Here is a 17933-nt window from a genome sequence, read left to right as displayed (position 1 = left end):
ACTTAATACAGACCCTCACAAAACACCCAGTTCTGCGACACAACTATAATCTAGCAGATCAACACACTAGGATTCTCCTAAAGTTCTAATGACAAAATCCATCCCAGCTTTGGGGTCAGGTTTGAAGGAAAACTCTGCCGATCCATGGATCGGTGAGACGAAAAACCTTCCGGGACGTAGATTACCACTAGAAAATTAGGTCCACCTAAGCAATTTTACATACACGACTCATATCTGCTAGGATTATTTACAATTCATACATGCAGACTGGGTTTACAAGCAAAATGATCAAGCTGCTGATGACTGTAGGATGGTACGGAAACGCTGATCAGGTGCTGCCCCTTTTTGCAAAAAAAAGGGGGGTGTACTGCATGGGTAGTTGACCAGTAGTGGTCAACAGGCCCCTTGTACCCTTGAGGAGCTTTGTTAATAGCCCTTATCATATCTTGCCAGTAAGGAGAGCGAATAACATTGAATGGGATACCACATGCATAAATGCACCTAGCCACTCTGGAATCAGTTTCTTCTCTTGCTTGCACATCCACCAATTTAGCAATTCTGCTATCCTGAACTGAAGGGGATGCCCCTGGGCCTCTAGTATTTTTGGGTGCTGGTTGTTCATGCTGTTCAGTGGGACCGGCTCTCCTCTTTCTTGCTTCAGCTACAATCCTTGGCTCAATGTTAGATGGAGCTTGAGTAAGGTCATCATGCCTTCTCTTAGTACCATCTGCCTCATCTTGCTCTCTTTGATATGCCCTCCTTGCCAATGGATCTGTTGTTTTTGTGCAACCTGAAATCCCCTGTCCTCCTCCATGCAATAGATGTTCCCTCACTCTTGGGTAGGAGCCCTTGTACGAATTATTGCAAAGATTGCATCGCCATTCCCATGAGCCACCACCTCCACATCTTTGAATCTTCGTCACATGCCTCCAAAGAGGATAATATTCAACCCTTGGGTTGGCCCTAGGGCTTGAACTTGCAGCTGCACTTTGGCTGGAAGCCATTGCTGCAAAAATAAATTAAAAAAACAAATTTGTAAATAAAAAACGTTTTTCATTTTTTGGCAGCATAAACCCTAGAAAAATTGAAGAAATAGCAGAAAAAAACTAACAAAATGAATGTGGCTTACCCAAATTAATTTTCTATAGCTGAAGCTACCCCAAAATGCCAGAAAAGAGGAGAAATATGGTTGTAGCTGAGCCAAATCTGTTGCAAAAATAAATTAAAAAAACAAATCTATAAATAAAAAACGTTTTTCATATTTTTGGCAGCATAAACCCTAGAAAAATTGAAGAAATAGTACGAAAAAACTAACAAAATGAATGTTGCTTACCCAAATTAATTTTCTGTAGCTAAAGCTACCCCAAAATGCCAGAAAAGAGGAGAAATATGGTTGTAGTTGAGTCAAATCTGCTGCTACTGAAATCTCTTTCTCTCGCTGCTGAAATCTCTTGCTCTTGCTGCTAAAATCTACTTTGCTTACTGCTCAAAACACCCTATCTGAAACAACTGCCAGCCTCCAAGAGAAACGACTTGCTGAATAGTGTGATGAGAGAATGAGACAAAGTTCACTTTTATAAGTTTAGACAGGCATCTAGAAGCTAGAAGTCACTAGCATACCCTAAAAATAAATTAAAAAAAACACAAGTTAATGATGAAACGTGGGTCGTACGGCCGTGAAACGCGTTTCCGGCTGTACTGGCCATGTTTCCATTTCGTGAAACGTGGCAGTACAGCCAGAAACGCATTTCACGGCCGTACCAAACGCGTTTCCGAGTTTCGTACCAGTTTCTGTATGGAAACAGACCTCTGCCCATTTTTCTATTTTCATTTGAGCTCTGGTAAAGACTGGTCAGGGCTGTCCACATCTCATGTGCATAAGTCTTTCCTCTCACATGAGGAATGACATGGTCTTTGATTCCTTCCAGAATCAATCTTTTTGCCTTAGCATTTTTTTTGTTAAACTCTGCCAACTGTACAAGGTCAATAGGTACTACAACTAGGTTCTATGTGGTATTTACCATAATGCCTCAGACTTCTGCTTCCTCAAATATGCTCTGGATTCTCTCCTTCCATGCACTGTAGTTGTTCTGCTCATCCAACCTGTCTTCCACTCTCAAACCCAAAGACATGTTTCAATGTTCTACCGAACTGAAATTTTCAAATCTGTGGTAAAGATTTATGTTTTCTGTGTAAAAATCAGCTTGCTTTAATGTTCACTTTGTTGTTCCAAACTGCACTTTTCAACCAACCAACCTCTAATACCATGAAGAAATTTCAATCCCCCACTCCAGTTATCAGTTTTCCTTATCACTACATACATTTAGTTTTAAATCCAAGCATGATAAAAATTCTAAAATCTGGAAATGACAATATTTTCTAAAAACACAAATTTAGAGATTTCACAACTACTGAAATTGCAGAAATAAAACACAGTGAAATTATGACGGCCCCACACAGAAAATAACACAGTGATTTTTGGTCAATGTGACCTTGGAAAAACACCCTACAACTCTTGGGGAAAACCAGTTTAAGAACTCTTCTTTATTTCTAAAAATGCTTTTACAGAGAAACTGAAATACACAGTAAAAATTCCAGCAACCACAAATTACAACTTATCTCGATTTCTGTGCTTGCACTCTACCTCGAAAATCATCCCAATCAGCAAACAGCCAAAACAAAAATTTTCGAGCAATAAAATGGCATTGAATGTCGTACGACCAGCCTCGAAAAACATGCCCAAAACTTGTTGTACGGACCATACGTATTTCAGCGATACGGTTGCCTCGGAATTCGTGCTGAAATCTACCTCGAAATTCGTGCCCTTGCTTCTGTCCCTCTTCCTTGATTTCTATGTCTTTCTCCTACTGTACGGTTTTGCCTTGGGATGCATCCCAATAAATGTTGTTTCCCAGATTTGCTAAAATGTCTTCTTGCTGCTCTCCTTCACTTCCTCACTGCTCAGAAATTTTCTCCTTGCTCTCTCTTCTCTTTCTCTCAAATGCTCATGAAAGAATGAATGATCTTTTCCTCTTCTCTTCTCCTTCTCTCAAATGCTCATGAAAGAATGAATGATCTTTTCCTCTTCTCTTCTCCTTTTACTCTCTAAATGACCTCTGGGTTACCCTAAGATCTAATGGCTGAGATTAATTTAGATCTAGGGATGAGAATAAATGTGCATTTAATTCTCACTTTCTATTTTTTAACTCACCCATTTAAATAAAGACCCACTTAGCCTTTTATTTCCATAGTCACTTTTTCACTTTCTAATTCTTCATTGACTTTAATAAAGTCACCTTTAAATTATAATGTAACTTTACCACTTATAAAGTCATTTTTAAATTAGAATGTAACTTTACCACTTATAAATTCACTTTTAAATTAGAATGTAACTTTACCACTTATAAAGTCACTTTTAAATTAAATTGACTTTACCACTTATAAAATCACTTTAGGAGAAAAGTACAAATACATTTGGACACTTTTCCCTAAGCCAAAGATCAAAGCCTTAGGGAACCACTTGTCCTCTGGTACCCAAATTTTAACATAAGAGTCCTCCAGAATAGACAAGCACAGTCATCCTATGTCGGCTTCAATATATATATGATGGAGACTTCATGTCGACTTCAAATAGAGACACAACCTTTGATAAATACCAACCTCAATATATATATATATATATATATATATATAAGTCATATTGGCTCAGAATAAAAGACACATCGGTTCATTGATTCATGTCGGCTCCAATATAAGCAGCAACAACTATATAAAGGCAGCTTGGATCACTTCACTTGAACACAGAACTTGGAAAACTTCTGTGAGATTTTCGGAGGTATGGTACAGGAAGACTAAGGCTTCAGATAGTACATGTGAAAGGGTCAGCAAGTGAAGAAAGGGATATCGAGGAAGTGAAGGGACAGCAAAGACAATTTGGATGCCAAGATAGGTGTAGATGTCTCTGCCAGTTCAGGTGTCAAGACAGTGGATTAGTTTTGGATGGAGAGACAGATCGTGGATCAGATGTCTCTACCAATTCGGGTGTCAAGACAATGGATCAATTTCGGATGGAGAGACAGATCATGGATAGGTGACTCGGTTCAGTGTAAGATGAGCAGTCACAGAGATATCCTCAGAGCTAAGGAGAAGTCAAGCTATCAGAGCTACGTGGTGCAGAATGAGCAAGAAAGAAGGGTGATTGTGTCTTGGTCTAGGAGAGGCAGTTTAGGTCAAGGTTTTGTCATGGTCTTTGTACTCATCTTGTGAAGAATCTATAAGAAGAGGTTTGCAAGTTTTCCCCTCAAGAGGAGGGGTTTTAGCCCTGGCTTAGAGCCTAATTATTTTGTCACTGTCTTATTGGTTTGATTGTTATTTTGATGTATCGAACATGAACAATAATAAGGAACAAAGATAATGTTAAGAAGTACACAAGTAGTAATCAATGAAAGAGAATTTGAATTAAACAATGCCCTGCCTAATTCTCAACATGGTATCAGAGTTATGGTTACAATCTAAGGAAAAGAAGGGCATCAAAGTTAAGGTAATAGTGACATCAAGCTCAGGTCACAGCATTAATGTCTCGACACAATCACAAGTAGGAGGATCTCAGTAAATCTCGGATAGGCAACTCAGTTTTTGTTGGGAAAAATTGCAATGATTACAGTGTCACACTATGTAGTAGTTTGAAGGCTCAGCAATACATACCTTTATAATTGTATGACATACCACAGATGTGCCAAACATTGATTGGTTCAACCTAGATTACAGTGCACAAAACCTGGACAAAGTTTCGATGCTAAATCACAGTGCACAGAAGTGGATTATAGTAAGGATAATAAAACGGAGTTTCAGTGACAAATCAGAGTATGGTTCAATGTTGATACATAGAAAGGACATCAATATCATCATAGTCACGTGTTCCTGATCCTAAATTTTGGTGATACAATCTCGATGGAATCTTGGTAAGAGTCTCGTTGTTATCTTAGTCAAGCATAAGGGCACCAGTAATCTCAGTTCAGTGCAGAATGGTACAAATAATGCTACAGTAATATGCCTTAAGGATCTACAAATCAAAGTATCTAGGATTCTATACCAGCAAGAAGGATTAAACTCTATAACAAGACCACAAGGATCTACAATGTATAGAGAAACAAAATCACATCAACTCAAAGATCACCCAGAGGAAGCATCAATGCATCTTCAACGTGATCAACGTGACCAAGCAAGTATTTTTCATTCTATAATCAAGTTTGGTTAAATGACTTCGTGTTTGCAAGGAGATCTATAAATTGGTTGGGTCATCGAAATTCCTTGCATGAGAAAGGAGGATAGATATAGTCCCTGAAAGAGAAGTCATTGATATCTATGGAAAAGTCTCTGAAGGTCAAGCATTGTTTGAATGCATCAAGGGACTCATGGGATTCTGATGAAATTAGTCAAAGGTCCTCTCATCCCTATGTAGCAAGAGAGGAGACATCAAAGAGATATATGAAATGCTAGAAGATATATTCTCTGGAAATGCAGAAAAGAAGGTCATATCTTTTAGACCTGATCTACACAAAAGTAAAGGTATCAAAGAATGAAGGGATATCTTCACAAGATCTCAATTGGGAGATTTGGGGGAGATGATAAGAAGATAATCATCATTGTTCTTAAATACACTAACTGATAAGCAAGGTAACAAGTGTCCTTGGGACAAGAAAGTTACCTCATTTAACAACTTGTGGTATCTATGCAAGATAGAAAAAGGACAAGTTGTGGGCAAAAGTGTTAAAGGCTAAAGGACTCAAACATTTGCAGAAAGGAAAGGGAAGTTTCGTCCTCAAGCAAGACAGAACAATATAGCTAAGATTCAACGCTATGGAAAGATTATGGAAAGAAATCTCATATCACCGAAAAGATGGAGGTAGTTGAAAAGGACCAAGGAAAGAGGGAGTAACAGATCTCTACTATGTTTGAGATGGTCTCCTTCACAAAAGGGTCTTATCATAAGCTCCTAAATCTTTTGTTATGGATATGACCATGATAAATAATAAGATGCATTACGGCATCATGAAAGCATTGGAAGCAAGAGCTCGTGATATCACCGTGGGGAATCATGAAGGAAAAGGATCAAAATTCATGGCAGTCAAACATGAAGGATATAGCTCTTGGGGACCTCATTGGACATTGAAGAAAAGGAAGAAGTCTTCCAGGACAAGGCTCATCATACATCAAGTCAAAAAGGAAACATCTGCCAAATGGGGATATCCAAGATCCTCAAGATTCTCTGATGGAATCCTCATTGGAGGATTCACTAATCTAGAGAGGAAGCAAGTGTTTCATCAGGAACTCCAACTTGTGGAATTCCCGGATGATGGTATGATGTTATATACCTAGGGGGGATAATATGGGGTACCAAGGGAGATACCCAAGGTAATAATGTAATAATGGGATGGGCCATAGTAATAAATAAGGTGGTTAACCCATATCATGTAAGGGACCACAAGTAGTTAGTAATAATGTAATGGGCCCATGGTATTAGTTGATGGTATGAGGGAAACATAGTAATGACCCATGGTATTGTATGTATGAGGCCTATATAGAGGCTAGAGACTCCATGTCAAGGAGTATTGTCAAGGAATATTGTATGAATAGGCATATGGCTTGTGGAGTGTTCTCCTTCCTTAAGGAGTGAGTGTATGGTGTTGCCCTACCTTAAGGGTTTGATTAATAAAGAAGCATTTCTATCTATTTTGATCTTGTTATTTATTGGGTATATTTGTTATTTCTCATATATTCTGGGTTAGAGCTATAACAAGTGGTATCAGAGCTATAACATATGATGACATAAGAGATGAAGCAGATCAAGGGGTTGAAGACACTTCAATCAAGAAAGCTGTTGGAAGAAGCATAGATGACCTAAAGGTAAAATAAGGTATGTATGCTTGTATTTAATATTATAATGTCATGTCATATGGTTGCAGGTAACATGGATCACTACTTCTATCTTGAGAAGCATGATCGAAGGAAAAAGGGATCTCCTCCTATAATAGGTTGTCGAAAGGCATGAATCACACTAGATGAAATCAACAAAATATGTCCTCATATGAAGTATGAGGTGGTTGACTACAATTAAGGAACTCTGATTGGAAGCTCCTAGGAAAAGAATGGGTGAAGAAAGAAAGGAAGAGATCGTGAGATATGCAACCATGATGAAGGCTATCAACATCCAAAAGACTGAGAAGATTTGATTGGGAAATCTCTAGGAAAGATATGAAGACTCTAATAAAAAGATGGAGATCCTTGATAATGGATATCTTTGGGAGATGTGTCAACATGTATGTAGGAAGTTGATACCTATAGGAAGATGTCATGATGAAGAGCCATCTCGTAAGGTACTATTTGATTTGATGTTATGTTTTAATTTCTTGAATAATATCTGGATGAGTTCATGTAGGGCTACTGGAACAAGATTTGTAAGCACAAGTACAACTAGCATTCATGTGGTGAATGGAAATTCCTGAAAGAAGCATGATGAGAAAGAAGTAGCCATATGAAGAAGGTTCCAGATATGTACCAAGAAAGCCACTTTCCATGAAGAAAGGAATGGCATGACGAACCAAGGAGGAAAGTGATCGATGGCTAATGCCCTACAAGGAAGAAGCTTGACTGAATTTCATGACATCAAGGAAAGAAATTGATCAAGCAGCTGAAGGACCCACAAAGGTTGATGAAAAGAGAGTCCCCATTTGAGAGGGATCTATGACAAGTCCCTAATTAAGAGGGAGCTTGGGCAAGTCCCTGATCAGAGGGAGCTTGGATACATTCCTTTACAGGAATGGGCATATCTTCCCTAGTTGAGAGTGTTGGGTCCCTATAATACTAGTGATTACCCCATTACTATTGTAGTTATACCCCTTATTTATATTGTTGTGCCCCTATTACCCACATATTGTTATTTCTGTGCCCCTTAGAATCCCTCTATTATTATTTTTGTGGCTTTATATTATTATTGTTAGGTCGGTTGGATTATATTGTGACTCCTTAGACTCCTATATATAGAAAGGAGGTTTTGTCATTTGTATCATCCAAGAATTGTTCATTTATGTAATGTAAAGGAGGTTGCCCCCTCGAAGAGGCTGAATTCTAAGGCGTTGATCTTTCTTTTCTATCTTTTCTTGAGTTGGTTTCATAACATTTGGTATCAGAGCTTTGGATTCTAGGGTTTCGCTGCTCCAAACAGGTCATCGTGGCATTTTCGCTATAATTCTTTTTCTGTGACGTTTCAGAAGTCGCAAAAAAAACCCATTTGAGAAGAAATCGCGCTGAACCTTGGGTCCGAATTTCAGAGTTTTTCGCGCGATATTTTCGGAGATATGATCTGAGGAAGTTGGTCTTTTTGCAGACTCCTGAATTACACTCAAAACAGGTGACCTGGGGAAAATCGTCATAACTTTCTTTCTGAGCATCGGATTGAAATTTCGTAAGAAGGTACAGAAAGAGGACGGACTGTAGTTTTCTTTTATATATTTTTCAGAGTCAAAGGTTGAAACAGTGACACGTGGCACGTTGTACAAGTTCGCTCTACTAAACTAGTCTATAATCAAGTCACTGTGGGAGATTTCGCATAACTCTTCCTTGAAGAATCCAATTTGGGTCAGACTTGTGGCATTGGAAAGAGGACACAGAGGGCTACTACAGGTCACAAATTCAGAACTAGATAATCAGAAAGTACAGAGATACATCGGAGGCAATATCAAGCTCCTACAAAGTGAAAAAAGGTGTGTAGATTTTCTTTAATTTTTGCTTAAGCTTGGTTTGAAAATTTATTTTGAAGGAATTCAAAGGGCATATTAGAGAATTATTATCGGTAACTGATGCCCCGAGGAAAGAAAATGCAAACACCTAGTAAGGAGCCTGAAAGCTCTAGCATGACTCATGAAGAAGAAGAAGAAATGCTATATGATATATCAAAATTACAAGAACAAGTGCAACGAGTGTCACTTGCACAAAAAGCAACAGAATCTAAAATGGATGGTTTAAGGAAAGATGTAGAAGCTAAGATGGATGGTTTAAAGAAAGGTGTAGAAGCTAAGATGGATGGCATGGAAGCTAAGGTGAATGGCATGGACGCTAAAATTGATGGCATGGATGATAAGATGGATAAGTTGCTACAAGAAATAGTCACTAAGGGTGAAAGAGTACTAAAGGAAACTCATGATGAGAACAAAAGAAATGTTAATCATGATTCCATAGACTCTAATGTTGGATCGAAGACTCACCATGTTCCAAAAATCGATATGAGGAAGTTTGATGGCAAGGATCCCGCCACATGGATATTACAGATGGAGCAATTCTTCGATCTCAATAATGTGCAAAACACACAAAAGGTACGTATGGCAACTTTATATTTGGAACCAAATCAGTTTGTATGGTATCAATGGCTTTGTTCTCGTAAATAGTTTATCACTTGGGCAATTTTTACGGAAGAATTGATAGCACATTATGAGGATACAAAAAGCAACACTTTTTTTTAGCCAATTGATAAGTCTCAAACAAAAGGGTTCAATAATGGAGCACATTGAGGAGTTCCAAAAATTGAACATAAGGGTAAAAGATATTCCAGAGGAGCATAGGATTGATGTGTTCATAGGGTCTTTAAAGGATAATATCCAACATGATGTGCGCCTTTGGGAACCTGATTCATTAGAGAAGGCATTCAGGTTAGCAAGAAAAATGGAAAGCAAAATTATGGCAACTAGGAAGCATACCATTCACAACTATAAAGACGGAAGTGTTGTTGCCCATAGTCTTCCACAACCTACAAGGTTGACACCACAACAATTGGAAGAAAAAAGAGCAAAAGGGTTTTGTTACAATTGTGATAGCAAATACACAAAAGGTCATAAGTGTGCTGAGAAGAAATTATTCTACATAGATTGTGAAGAGGAAGAAGAAAAGGAGCAAGAAAGGTCAAAAGAAGAGGATATATTCCAGGAACAAAGCCTAGATGAAGAACAAATAAATCCGACCATATCTTGTAATGCATTGGCGGGAATTACCACTCCTCAAACCATCAAGATAGAAGGACAAATCAAGAAGAAAAAGGTAATAGTGTTGATTGATTCAGGAAGCACCCACAATTTTATTCATTGTAGGGTAGCAAAAGAATTGAATTGCTTCCTATATCCAGCACCAGAGTGTCAAGTGATGATTGCAAATGGAGGAACAATAAATTGTTCTGGAAAGTGCCATAATATCAAGCTATCCATGGGAGAATATGTATTGACTAGCCCAATGCTTTCCATTCCAATGGGAGGTGCTGATGTTGTACTAGGAGTCCAATGGCTACAATCCTTGGGTACAATAGCTTTTAATTTTCAAGAACTTTTCATGAAATTTTCTGTGGAAGGAAAGGAAGTTGAATTAAGGGGTATTGCAGGGAAACCAGGAAAGATAATCAGCTCTAATGGCATGACAAAGCTTCTAAAAAAGGAGCAAAGAGGTGTAATTGCACAATTATGTTCGCTAGATGTTTCCACATTGGAATCATCTATTTCTCCAGATCTCCAAAAAGTCCTGGACAATCATTCCAAGGTATTTGAGACTCCCAAAGGTCTCCCACCTATGCGTGATCATGATCATGCTATTCATCTGATTCCAGGAAGTGTTCCTCCAAACATCAGGCCGTACAAATATCCATATGTCCAAAAAAGTGAAATTGAACGTATGGTTGCAGAAATGCTAGAGGCTGGTATAATTCAACCGAGTCAAAGTTCTTTCTCAGCTCCAGTAGTATTGGTGCACAAGAAGGATGGATCATGGCGCATGTGTCCAGATTATAGGGAGCTCAACAAGCTCACTATTAAAGATAAGTTCCCCATTCCTGTCATTGATGAATTATTATATGAATTGCATGGATCAATTTACTTCACCAAGTTGGATCTTCGTTCGGGATATCATCAAATCAGAATGAAGATTGAAGACATTCTGAAAACGGCATTTAGAACTCATGAGGGTCATTATGAATTTTTGGTCATGCCTTTTGGCCTTACCAATGCACCTTCAACATTTCAAGGTTTGATGAATTCAATTTTCAAACCATTCCTTAGAAAATTTGTGTTAGTATTTTTTGATGATATACTAATCTACAGCAAGTCTTGGAAGGATCATGTTGAACATGTTGACAAGGTGCTACAACTATTGGAGGAGAAACAATTATATGCAAAAAGATCCAAATGTTTCTTTGGAGTCCAGGAGGTGGAATATTTGGGTCATATTGTATCTCATGAAGGAGTTAAGGTAGACCCTAGCAAAATTAAAGCCATTAAGGAATGGAAAATCCCCACATCCATAAAGCATCTGCGAGGATTTCTTGGGTTGACAGGGTATTATCGCAAGTTTGTTAAGAATTATGGGAGAATAGCAGCACCTCTAACAACATTATTGAAGAAAGATTCATTTTCATGGACTCCGGAAGCAACAAAGGCCTTTAAACATCTTAAGGAGGCAATGTGCCAAGCACCAGTCTTAGCTACACCGGACTTCACAAAAACCTTTATTGTGGAATGTGATGCTTCAGGAAATGGAATTGGTGCTGTTCTAATGCAAGATGAAAGACCCATTGCTTTTGAAAGTCGTCCAATCAAGGGAAAGTTTTTAAGAAAAGCTATTTATGAGAAGGAAATGTTGGCAATACTCCATGCACTTAAGAAATGGCGACCCTACCTAATGGGAAGACACTTCAAGGTAAAAACGGATCATGATAGCCTTAAATACTTTTTAGAACAAAGATTATCCTCTGAAGAGCAACAAAAGTGGGTCACAAAGATGTTGGGTTATGACTTTGAAATCATCTACAAAAAAGGGAAGCAAAATGTGGTGGCAGATGCACTCTCAAGAAAGGATGAGGATATGGAAGCATTGTTGTGTGCCATTTCTATTATCCAACCAGATTGGATAAATGAAGCAAAGGAGGAATGGAAGAATGACGAAGAAGTGTGGGCACTTATTCGAAAGCTACAACAAGATTCAAGTACTTCTGATACATTTAGCTAGCAAAATGATTCGTTATGGTACAAAGATCGCTTATACCTCTGTAAGAATTCCCAGCTAAAACAAAAGATTCTTATGGAATTGCACACTTCTCCCTTAGGAGGGCACTCAGGATTTTTAAAAACTTACCACAGGGTTAAGAAGGAATTTTTTTGGGATGGCCTTAAATCAGATATTCAAAAGTTTGTGGCGGAATGTTTGGTTTGCCAACAAAATAAAGTTGAAACAATTAAGACACCGGGTCTATTACAACCTTTATCCATTCCAAGCCAACGTTGGGAGGAGGTTTCAATGGATTTTATCACAGGTTTACCCAAGTCTGAGGGAAAGAGTGTCATCATGGTGGTAGTTGACAGACTTACCAAGTATGCACACTTTTGTGCATTATCACATCCATTTAAAGCCAGTACAGTTTCTACTGCATTTATGGAAACAGTTCAAAAGCTACATGGAAACCCAAAGATTATTGTAAGTGACAGAGATCCCATTTTCACTGGAAATTTTTGGACAGAATTATTTTCTTGTCTTGGTACTCAGTTAGCTCATAGCTCATCTTATCATCCTCAATCTGATGGGCAAACTGAGATAGTAAACAAATGTTTGGAAGGATATCTTCGTTGCTTTGTATCTGATAAACAGACACAATGGGTCAAATGGTTGCCTCTGGCTGAATGGTGGTATAACACTTCCTTCCATACAGCAACAAAAATGACCCCATTTATGGCACTTTATGGGTACCAACCACCATCAATCACATCATATTTAAGAGAAAATTCTAAGGTTCAGGCAGTGGAAAATCACATCGAACATCAACAACAAGTCCTCCAACTCTTAAAGGATAACCTCGTGTTGGCACAAAATAGAATGAAACAACAGGCAGATCAACATCGCAGTGAAAGAAGTTTTGATGTAGGTGATTGGGTATTCCTACGGCTACAACCATATAAGCAAATGTCCCTAAAGCAAGCTAAGAAGGATAATAAATTATCACCAAAGTATTATGGTCCGTACAAGGTGTTGGAAAAGATTGGTACTATGGCATACAAATTGGAGCTTCCTGCAGCTTCTCGATTGCACCCAGTTTTCCATGTTTCATGTTTAAAGAAGGTTATAGGCGACAAGCTCCCAGTTCAAACAATATTGCCAGAACTTGACGAGGAAGGAAAAATTATATTGGAACCGGAAGCAGTCACAGAAACAAGAACTCGACAACTACGAAATCGATCAATTTCAGAGTATCTTATCAAGTGGAAGAACTTATCCGCTGAAGATTCCACATGGGAGGATGAGAATTTTATGCAGAAGTATCCAGAACTGCTCAAGCGTTGAGGACAACACTTTTTTGAAGGAGAGGGGCATGTTGGGTCCCTATAATACTAGTGATTACCCCATTACTATTGTAGTTATACCCCTTATTTATATTGTTGTGCCCCTATTACCCACATATTGTTATTTCTGTGCCCCTTAGAATCCCTCTATTATTATTTTTGTGGCTTTATATTATTATTGTTAGGTCGGCTGGATTATATTGTGACTCCTTAGACTCCTATATATAGAAAGGAGGTTTTGTCATTTGTATCATCCAAGAATTGTTCATTTATGTAATGTAAAGGAGGTTGCCCCCTCGAAGAGGCTGAATTCTAAGGCGTTGATCTTTCTTTTCTATCTTTTCTTGAGCTGGTTTCATAACAGAGAGGGAGAGATAGACAAAACATTCTTGTCTTCACTTGGGAAGAAAGAATAGAGGATTGGGTAATCATCTAGCAACTGATACTCTTTGAGGATGTGTAGAGCATCCAAGAGAAGAGTAGGCAAGAGGATCGATATTCTTTGAGGGATGGGAACCCAAGATAAGAATAGTCCTAGAAGGTCATACTCAGTGAACACCCAAGTGGGTGTGTACCTTGAGAGACAATGATGAAGGTGTCTATAGTCATTGATCTCGCCAACATTGTCCTCTGATTTGATGAGAGATAGAGCTGCCAGTCAAGGCCTTTCTGTGGAAGCAATGTTGGTTACTATGATGCTAAAACATATGGGTTACCAATCCAACGGGTTACCAATCCAACTCTTCTTATGAGATCTCTTCAAAGTGATTGAGTGTGACCAAGTATCATTATGAATACCTCCCTAGTTAAGAGGGAGTGTTGTAGAATGTAACTAGGTTCATCCTTCATAATGACTTGTAATTATGAATTTATGTAATGAAGAAGACAAAGATAATAAAATGAATTTTGTAATACTTTCATCATGGGTTTCATGAGCAGGAGTTTTTATTATAGGTCAAAGACTTCTTCTTGATGTCTTTAGGAATTTGTCATATTGTCATAAATGTATAATTCAGAGTTATGTATATGAAAAGTTGTTACACTTGTAAGAGTCCTCCAGACTAGACAAGCACAGTCATCCTATGTCAGCTTCAATATATATATGATGGAGACTTCATGCCGGCTTCAAACAGAGACACAACCTTTGATAAATACCAACCTCAATAAATATATATATATATATAGATATAGATATAGATATATAAAACTCATATTGGCTCAGAATAAAAGACACATTGGTTGACTGATTCATGTCAGCTCCAATATAGGCACCAACAACTATATAAAGGCAGCTCGAATCACTTCCATAGAACACAAAACTCGGACAACTTCTCTAAGATTTTCGGAGGTATGGTACAGGAAGACTGAGGCTTCGGATAGTACATGTGAAAGGGTCAGCAAGTGAAGGAAGGGACAACGAGGAAGTGAAAGGACAGCAAAGACAGTTCAGGTGCCGAGATAGGTGCAGATGTCTTTGCCAATTCGGGTGTCAAGACAATGGATCAATTTTTGGATGGAGAGATAGATCGTGGATTAGATGTCTCTGACATTTTAGGTGTCAATACAATGGATCTATTTCGGATGGAGAGACTGATCATGGATAGGTGACTCAATTCAGTGGAAGATGAGCAGTCACAGAGATATCCTCAGAGCTAAGGAGAAGTCAAGCTATCAGTGCTACATGGTGCAGAATGAGCAAGAAAGAAGGGTGAATGTGTCTTGGTCTAGAAGAGGCAGTTTAGGTCAAGGTTTTGTCATGGTCTTTGTACTCATCTTGTGAAGAATCTATAAGAAGAGGTTTGCGGGTTTTCCCCTCAAGAGGAGGGGTTTTAGCCCTGGCTTAGAGCCTAATTATTGTGTCACTGTCTTATTGGTTGATTGCTATTTTGATGTATCAAACAAGTACAATAATAAGGAACAAAGATAATGTTAAGAAGTACACAAGTAGTAATCAATGAAAGAGAATTTGAATTTAACGTTGCCCTACCTAATTCTCAACACAAGTGATCTTCAATGGTCAATAGGTCCCATGCAGTGAGAGAACATCTGGGAGCTCCTGGCTTATTGTAGAGCGCTTGGGAACTCCCCAAAAGGCTGGGAGTTTTGCAGCCTCTTGGCCATGGGAAATAGGCAAGTAGCAATGCAAGTTTGCACATGGAGCCCTTGGATCATTCTAGATGCTCTAGAAATTGCTCTTGGGAACTTTGGAACATTTCATTCCAGCTCTTGAGTTCTAGGAAATGGAGGAACCTCGGACATGGGTCCCACTGCCATTGAGGACAATTTCTTATTTAGTAGTCAATATGGAACTATTGACAATATACCTTCATCAAATCAAATATATATAATGGGGTTTGGATTCTGGAATACCTCAATAACAACATTCCCCCCTTATGCATCCCAAAAGTAATAATAATAATTAAAAAAAAAACATGGTGAAACCCTGTAATAGAGAGGAATGAATGAAACCCAAGGGGTTGAGACCCCAATAGAGGAAGTATAAGCATGGCATCTGATTGTCAATCTCAGGTCAATAACTAAAGCTTATGATAATGCATATGATGCAATAAAGAATAAAATAATTAATTAAAAAATAGGTGTTCTCTCAAGACATAGTCACAATTATAGAAAAATAGAATAAGAAAGTGATACCTTTGATAAAACATCCTTCAAAGGGATAAAGATGCTAAAATGTTCTATCCTTTGACAAAGATGCCAAAATTGAATTCTCTATGCCAGTCCATAGATCTTTTGCAATACCGAAAATCATGGGTCACAGGACATAGCTTTCACTTCACATGCCAAAGTTATGGTTGTTTAAAATTACGATCTTGAAACCCCAATGACTTCAAGATTTCTTCAGAAACTGAAATTTGTAAGTATAGGAAAATGGTGAACAATTTTTGGAAGTCCTGTGTAGAATGTATAACAATGCGCCCAAATCTGGGATATTTATATGAGTAAAGTCTATTTTTTTTGTTAAATATGTTATAACTCAGCCCACTTGTGTCTGTTTAAGTGCATGAGTGGGTCCACTAATATTGCCTAATGTTGGGTATGGCTTCAGGGATTGAGTCGGTCTGTTTCTTTATTGTTTTTGGGCTGTAACAAAAGAAACAGCATTTAAGTTGGTGCCAAGTATTGGTAATGATTTGACTATAGCTTTTATTTCCTTTTGGCTTCATGTTATCACGTCATGAAACAATGCATGTTTTGTCATGTTTCATCCATTTTACTGTGTGACCACCAATTAGAAAGCACCGCATAGTCCATTAACCTGTAGATATATGCTGTGGTTAATTGAAGGTATATCTGTACGTCACATGCCATCAATCTTGTATGACTAGCCTTGGGTAATTTCAGTATTAAAGCTCAAAATTTGACTGCTTTAGCATATGATTATCTCCAACTCAAAATGCATGTATTTTCTAAAGTGAATTTTCAGAGTAACAGGAGTCAATAACAGAATTTTGTATTCCTATTGTCCAAGCATCCAAATTTAAGATTAATCAATGCAGTTTTTTCCGGTGATTTTGGCATTTTTATCTGCACTATCATGTCTCAAATAACTCATGTTAGTTATTGTATAAATCTGCATTTGTGTCTTGTGTATTCAGCGGCACTTATTGAAGAGCACATATGAGCAGTTGGTTCAGATGGGGAGAACTCCACATGTCCTGTTGTACAAAGAATTGATCTGTCAAAACTTACTGGCAGGAGATTATGCTACAACTTTTGCATATATAAAAAGCATGGCACGTGCACAATTGAATATAAGAAAAAGTGAATGGATAGACTACTTTGAGAAAAATGATTATCTTATTAGCCAGGAAAACCTGCAAGGGTTATTAAATGAAGTGAATAATTTTGGAGGAAATGATCGGACTAGTCTCATTTTCAAAAATTTTATGAACTCTCTTCAACTATCGAACAAGCAATGTACACAAGCGGACACTAGAAAAAATGTAACCATTGCTATGACAAATTAATTCTCAAGTTCAATGTTGTAGAGACAAGATCTCAGGTGATTCCTTATCAGTTATCAGTTGATCTCTCATGTACCTTTTGAAGGTGTAGCTGCAATACATAAGCTACATACTTAACATGGCACTAATTAGTAGGATATTTAGGGACGTTAAGTTGCAATATACATGTATCATTCTTCAACTACATTTGCATCCTGAGATACTAACGGAGTAGGGAAATCTAGGAAAAAAATGAGTATTGTATAATGCTAGATTTTTAAAGAGCTTCACTTTCAGAGTCTGAACCTCTGTTGTAGAATATTATCCATTTCCATTTTTTGTATCTCAAAGTACAACTACAAGCAGTTTTATTCAATCGAAGGAAAAAAATATCCAGGGATGTGGAGATAGAATCAGTGTGTTCAGAATTAAGCAAGTATCATGCATGTTGAAGCAATTTAACTTGCATGTGGGAATATGGCATGTTTATTGTTGTATGTTTAATAGCCTTTCCTAGGCTCTAATCATTTCATCAACAATACCTTCCTGTATTTCATTCTTTATGCAAGGTTTCACAAATTTAATGCCAGTGTCAGAAAGAATT

At 37.9% G+C, this 17933-nt stretch overlaps 1 protein-coding gene across 1 annotated transcript in view; it reads left to right on the top strand.

The window, feature by feature from the left end:
* Positions 1-17648, top strand: part of LOC149227424 (pentatricopeptide repeat-containing protein At5g67570, chloroplastic-like) — a 428343-nt gene extending 410695 nt beyond the window's left edge. The window contains exon 9 of the mRNA XM_089377788.1: positions 16982-17648. Coding sequence (XP_089233914.1) covers positions 16982-17353 — 372 coding nt within the window. The 3' untranslated portion in view covers positions 17354-17648. The remainder of the gene's footprint in view (positions 1-16981) is intronic.
* Positions 17649-17933: the final 285 nt, after the last annotated feature.

The sequence above is a fragment of the Pinus tabuliformis genome, chromosome J (genome assembly GCF_031772625.1).
Source record: "Pinus tabuliformis cultivar Carrire ecotype Pingquan chromosome J, CPIR1, whole genome shotgun sequence".
In the NCBI taxonomy this organism is placed as follows: domain Eukaryota; kingdom Viridiplantae; phylum Streptophyta; class Pinopsida; order Pinales; family Pinaceae; genus Pinus; species Pinus tabuliformis.
This window is presented reverse-complemented; position numbering and strand designations above follow the sequence as displayed.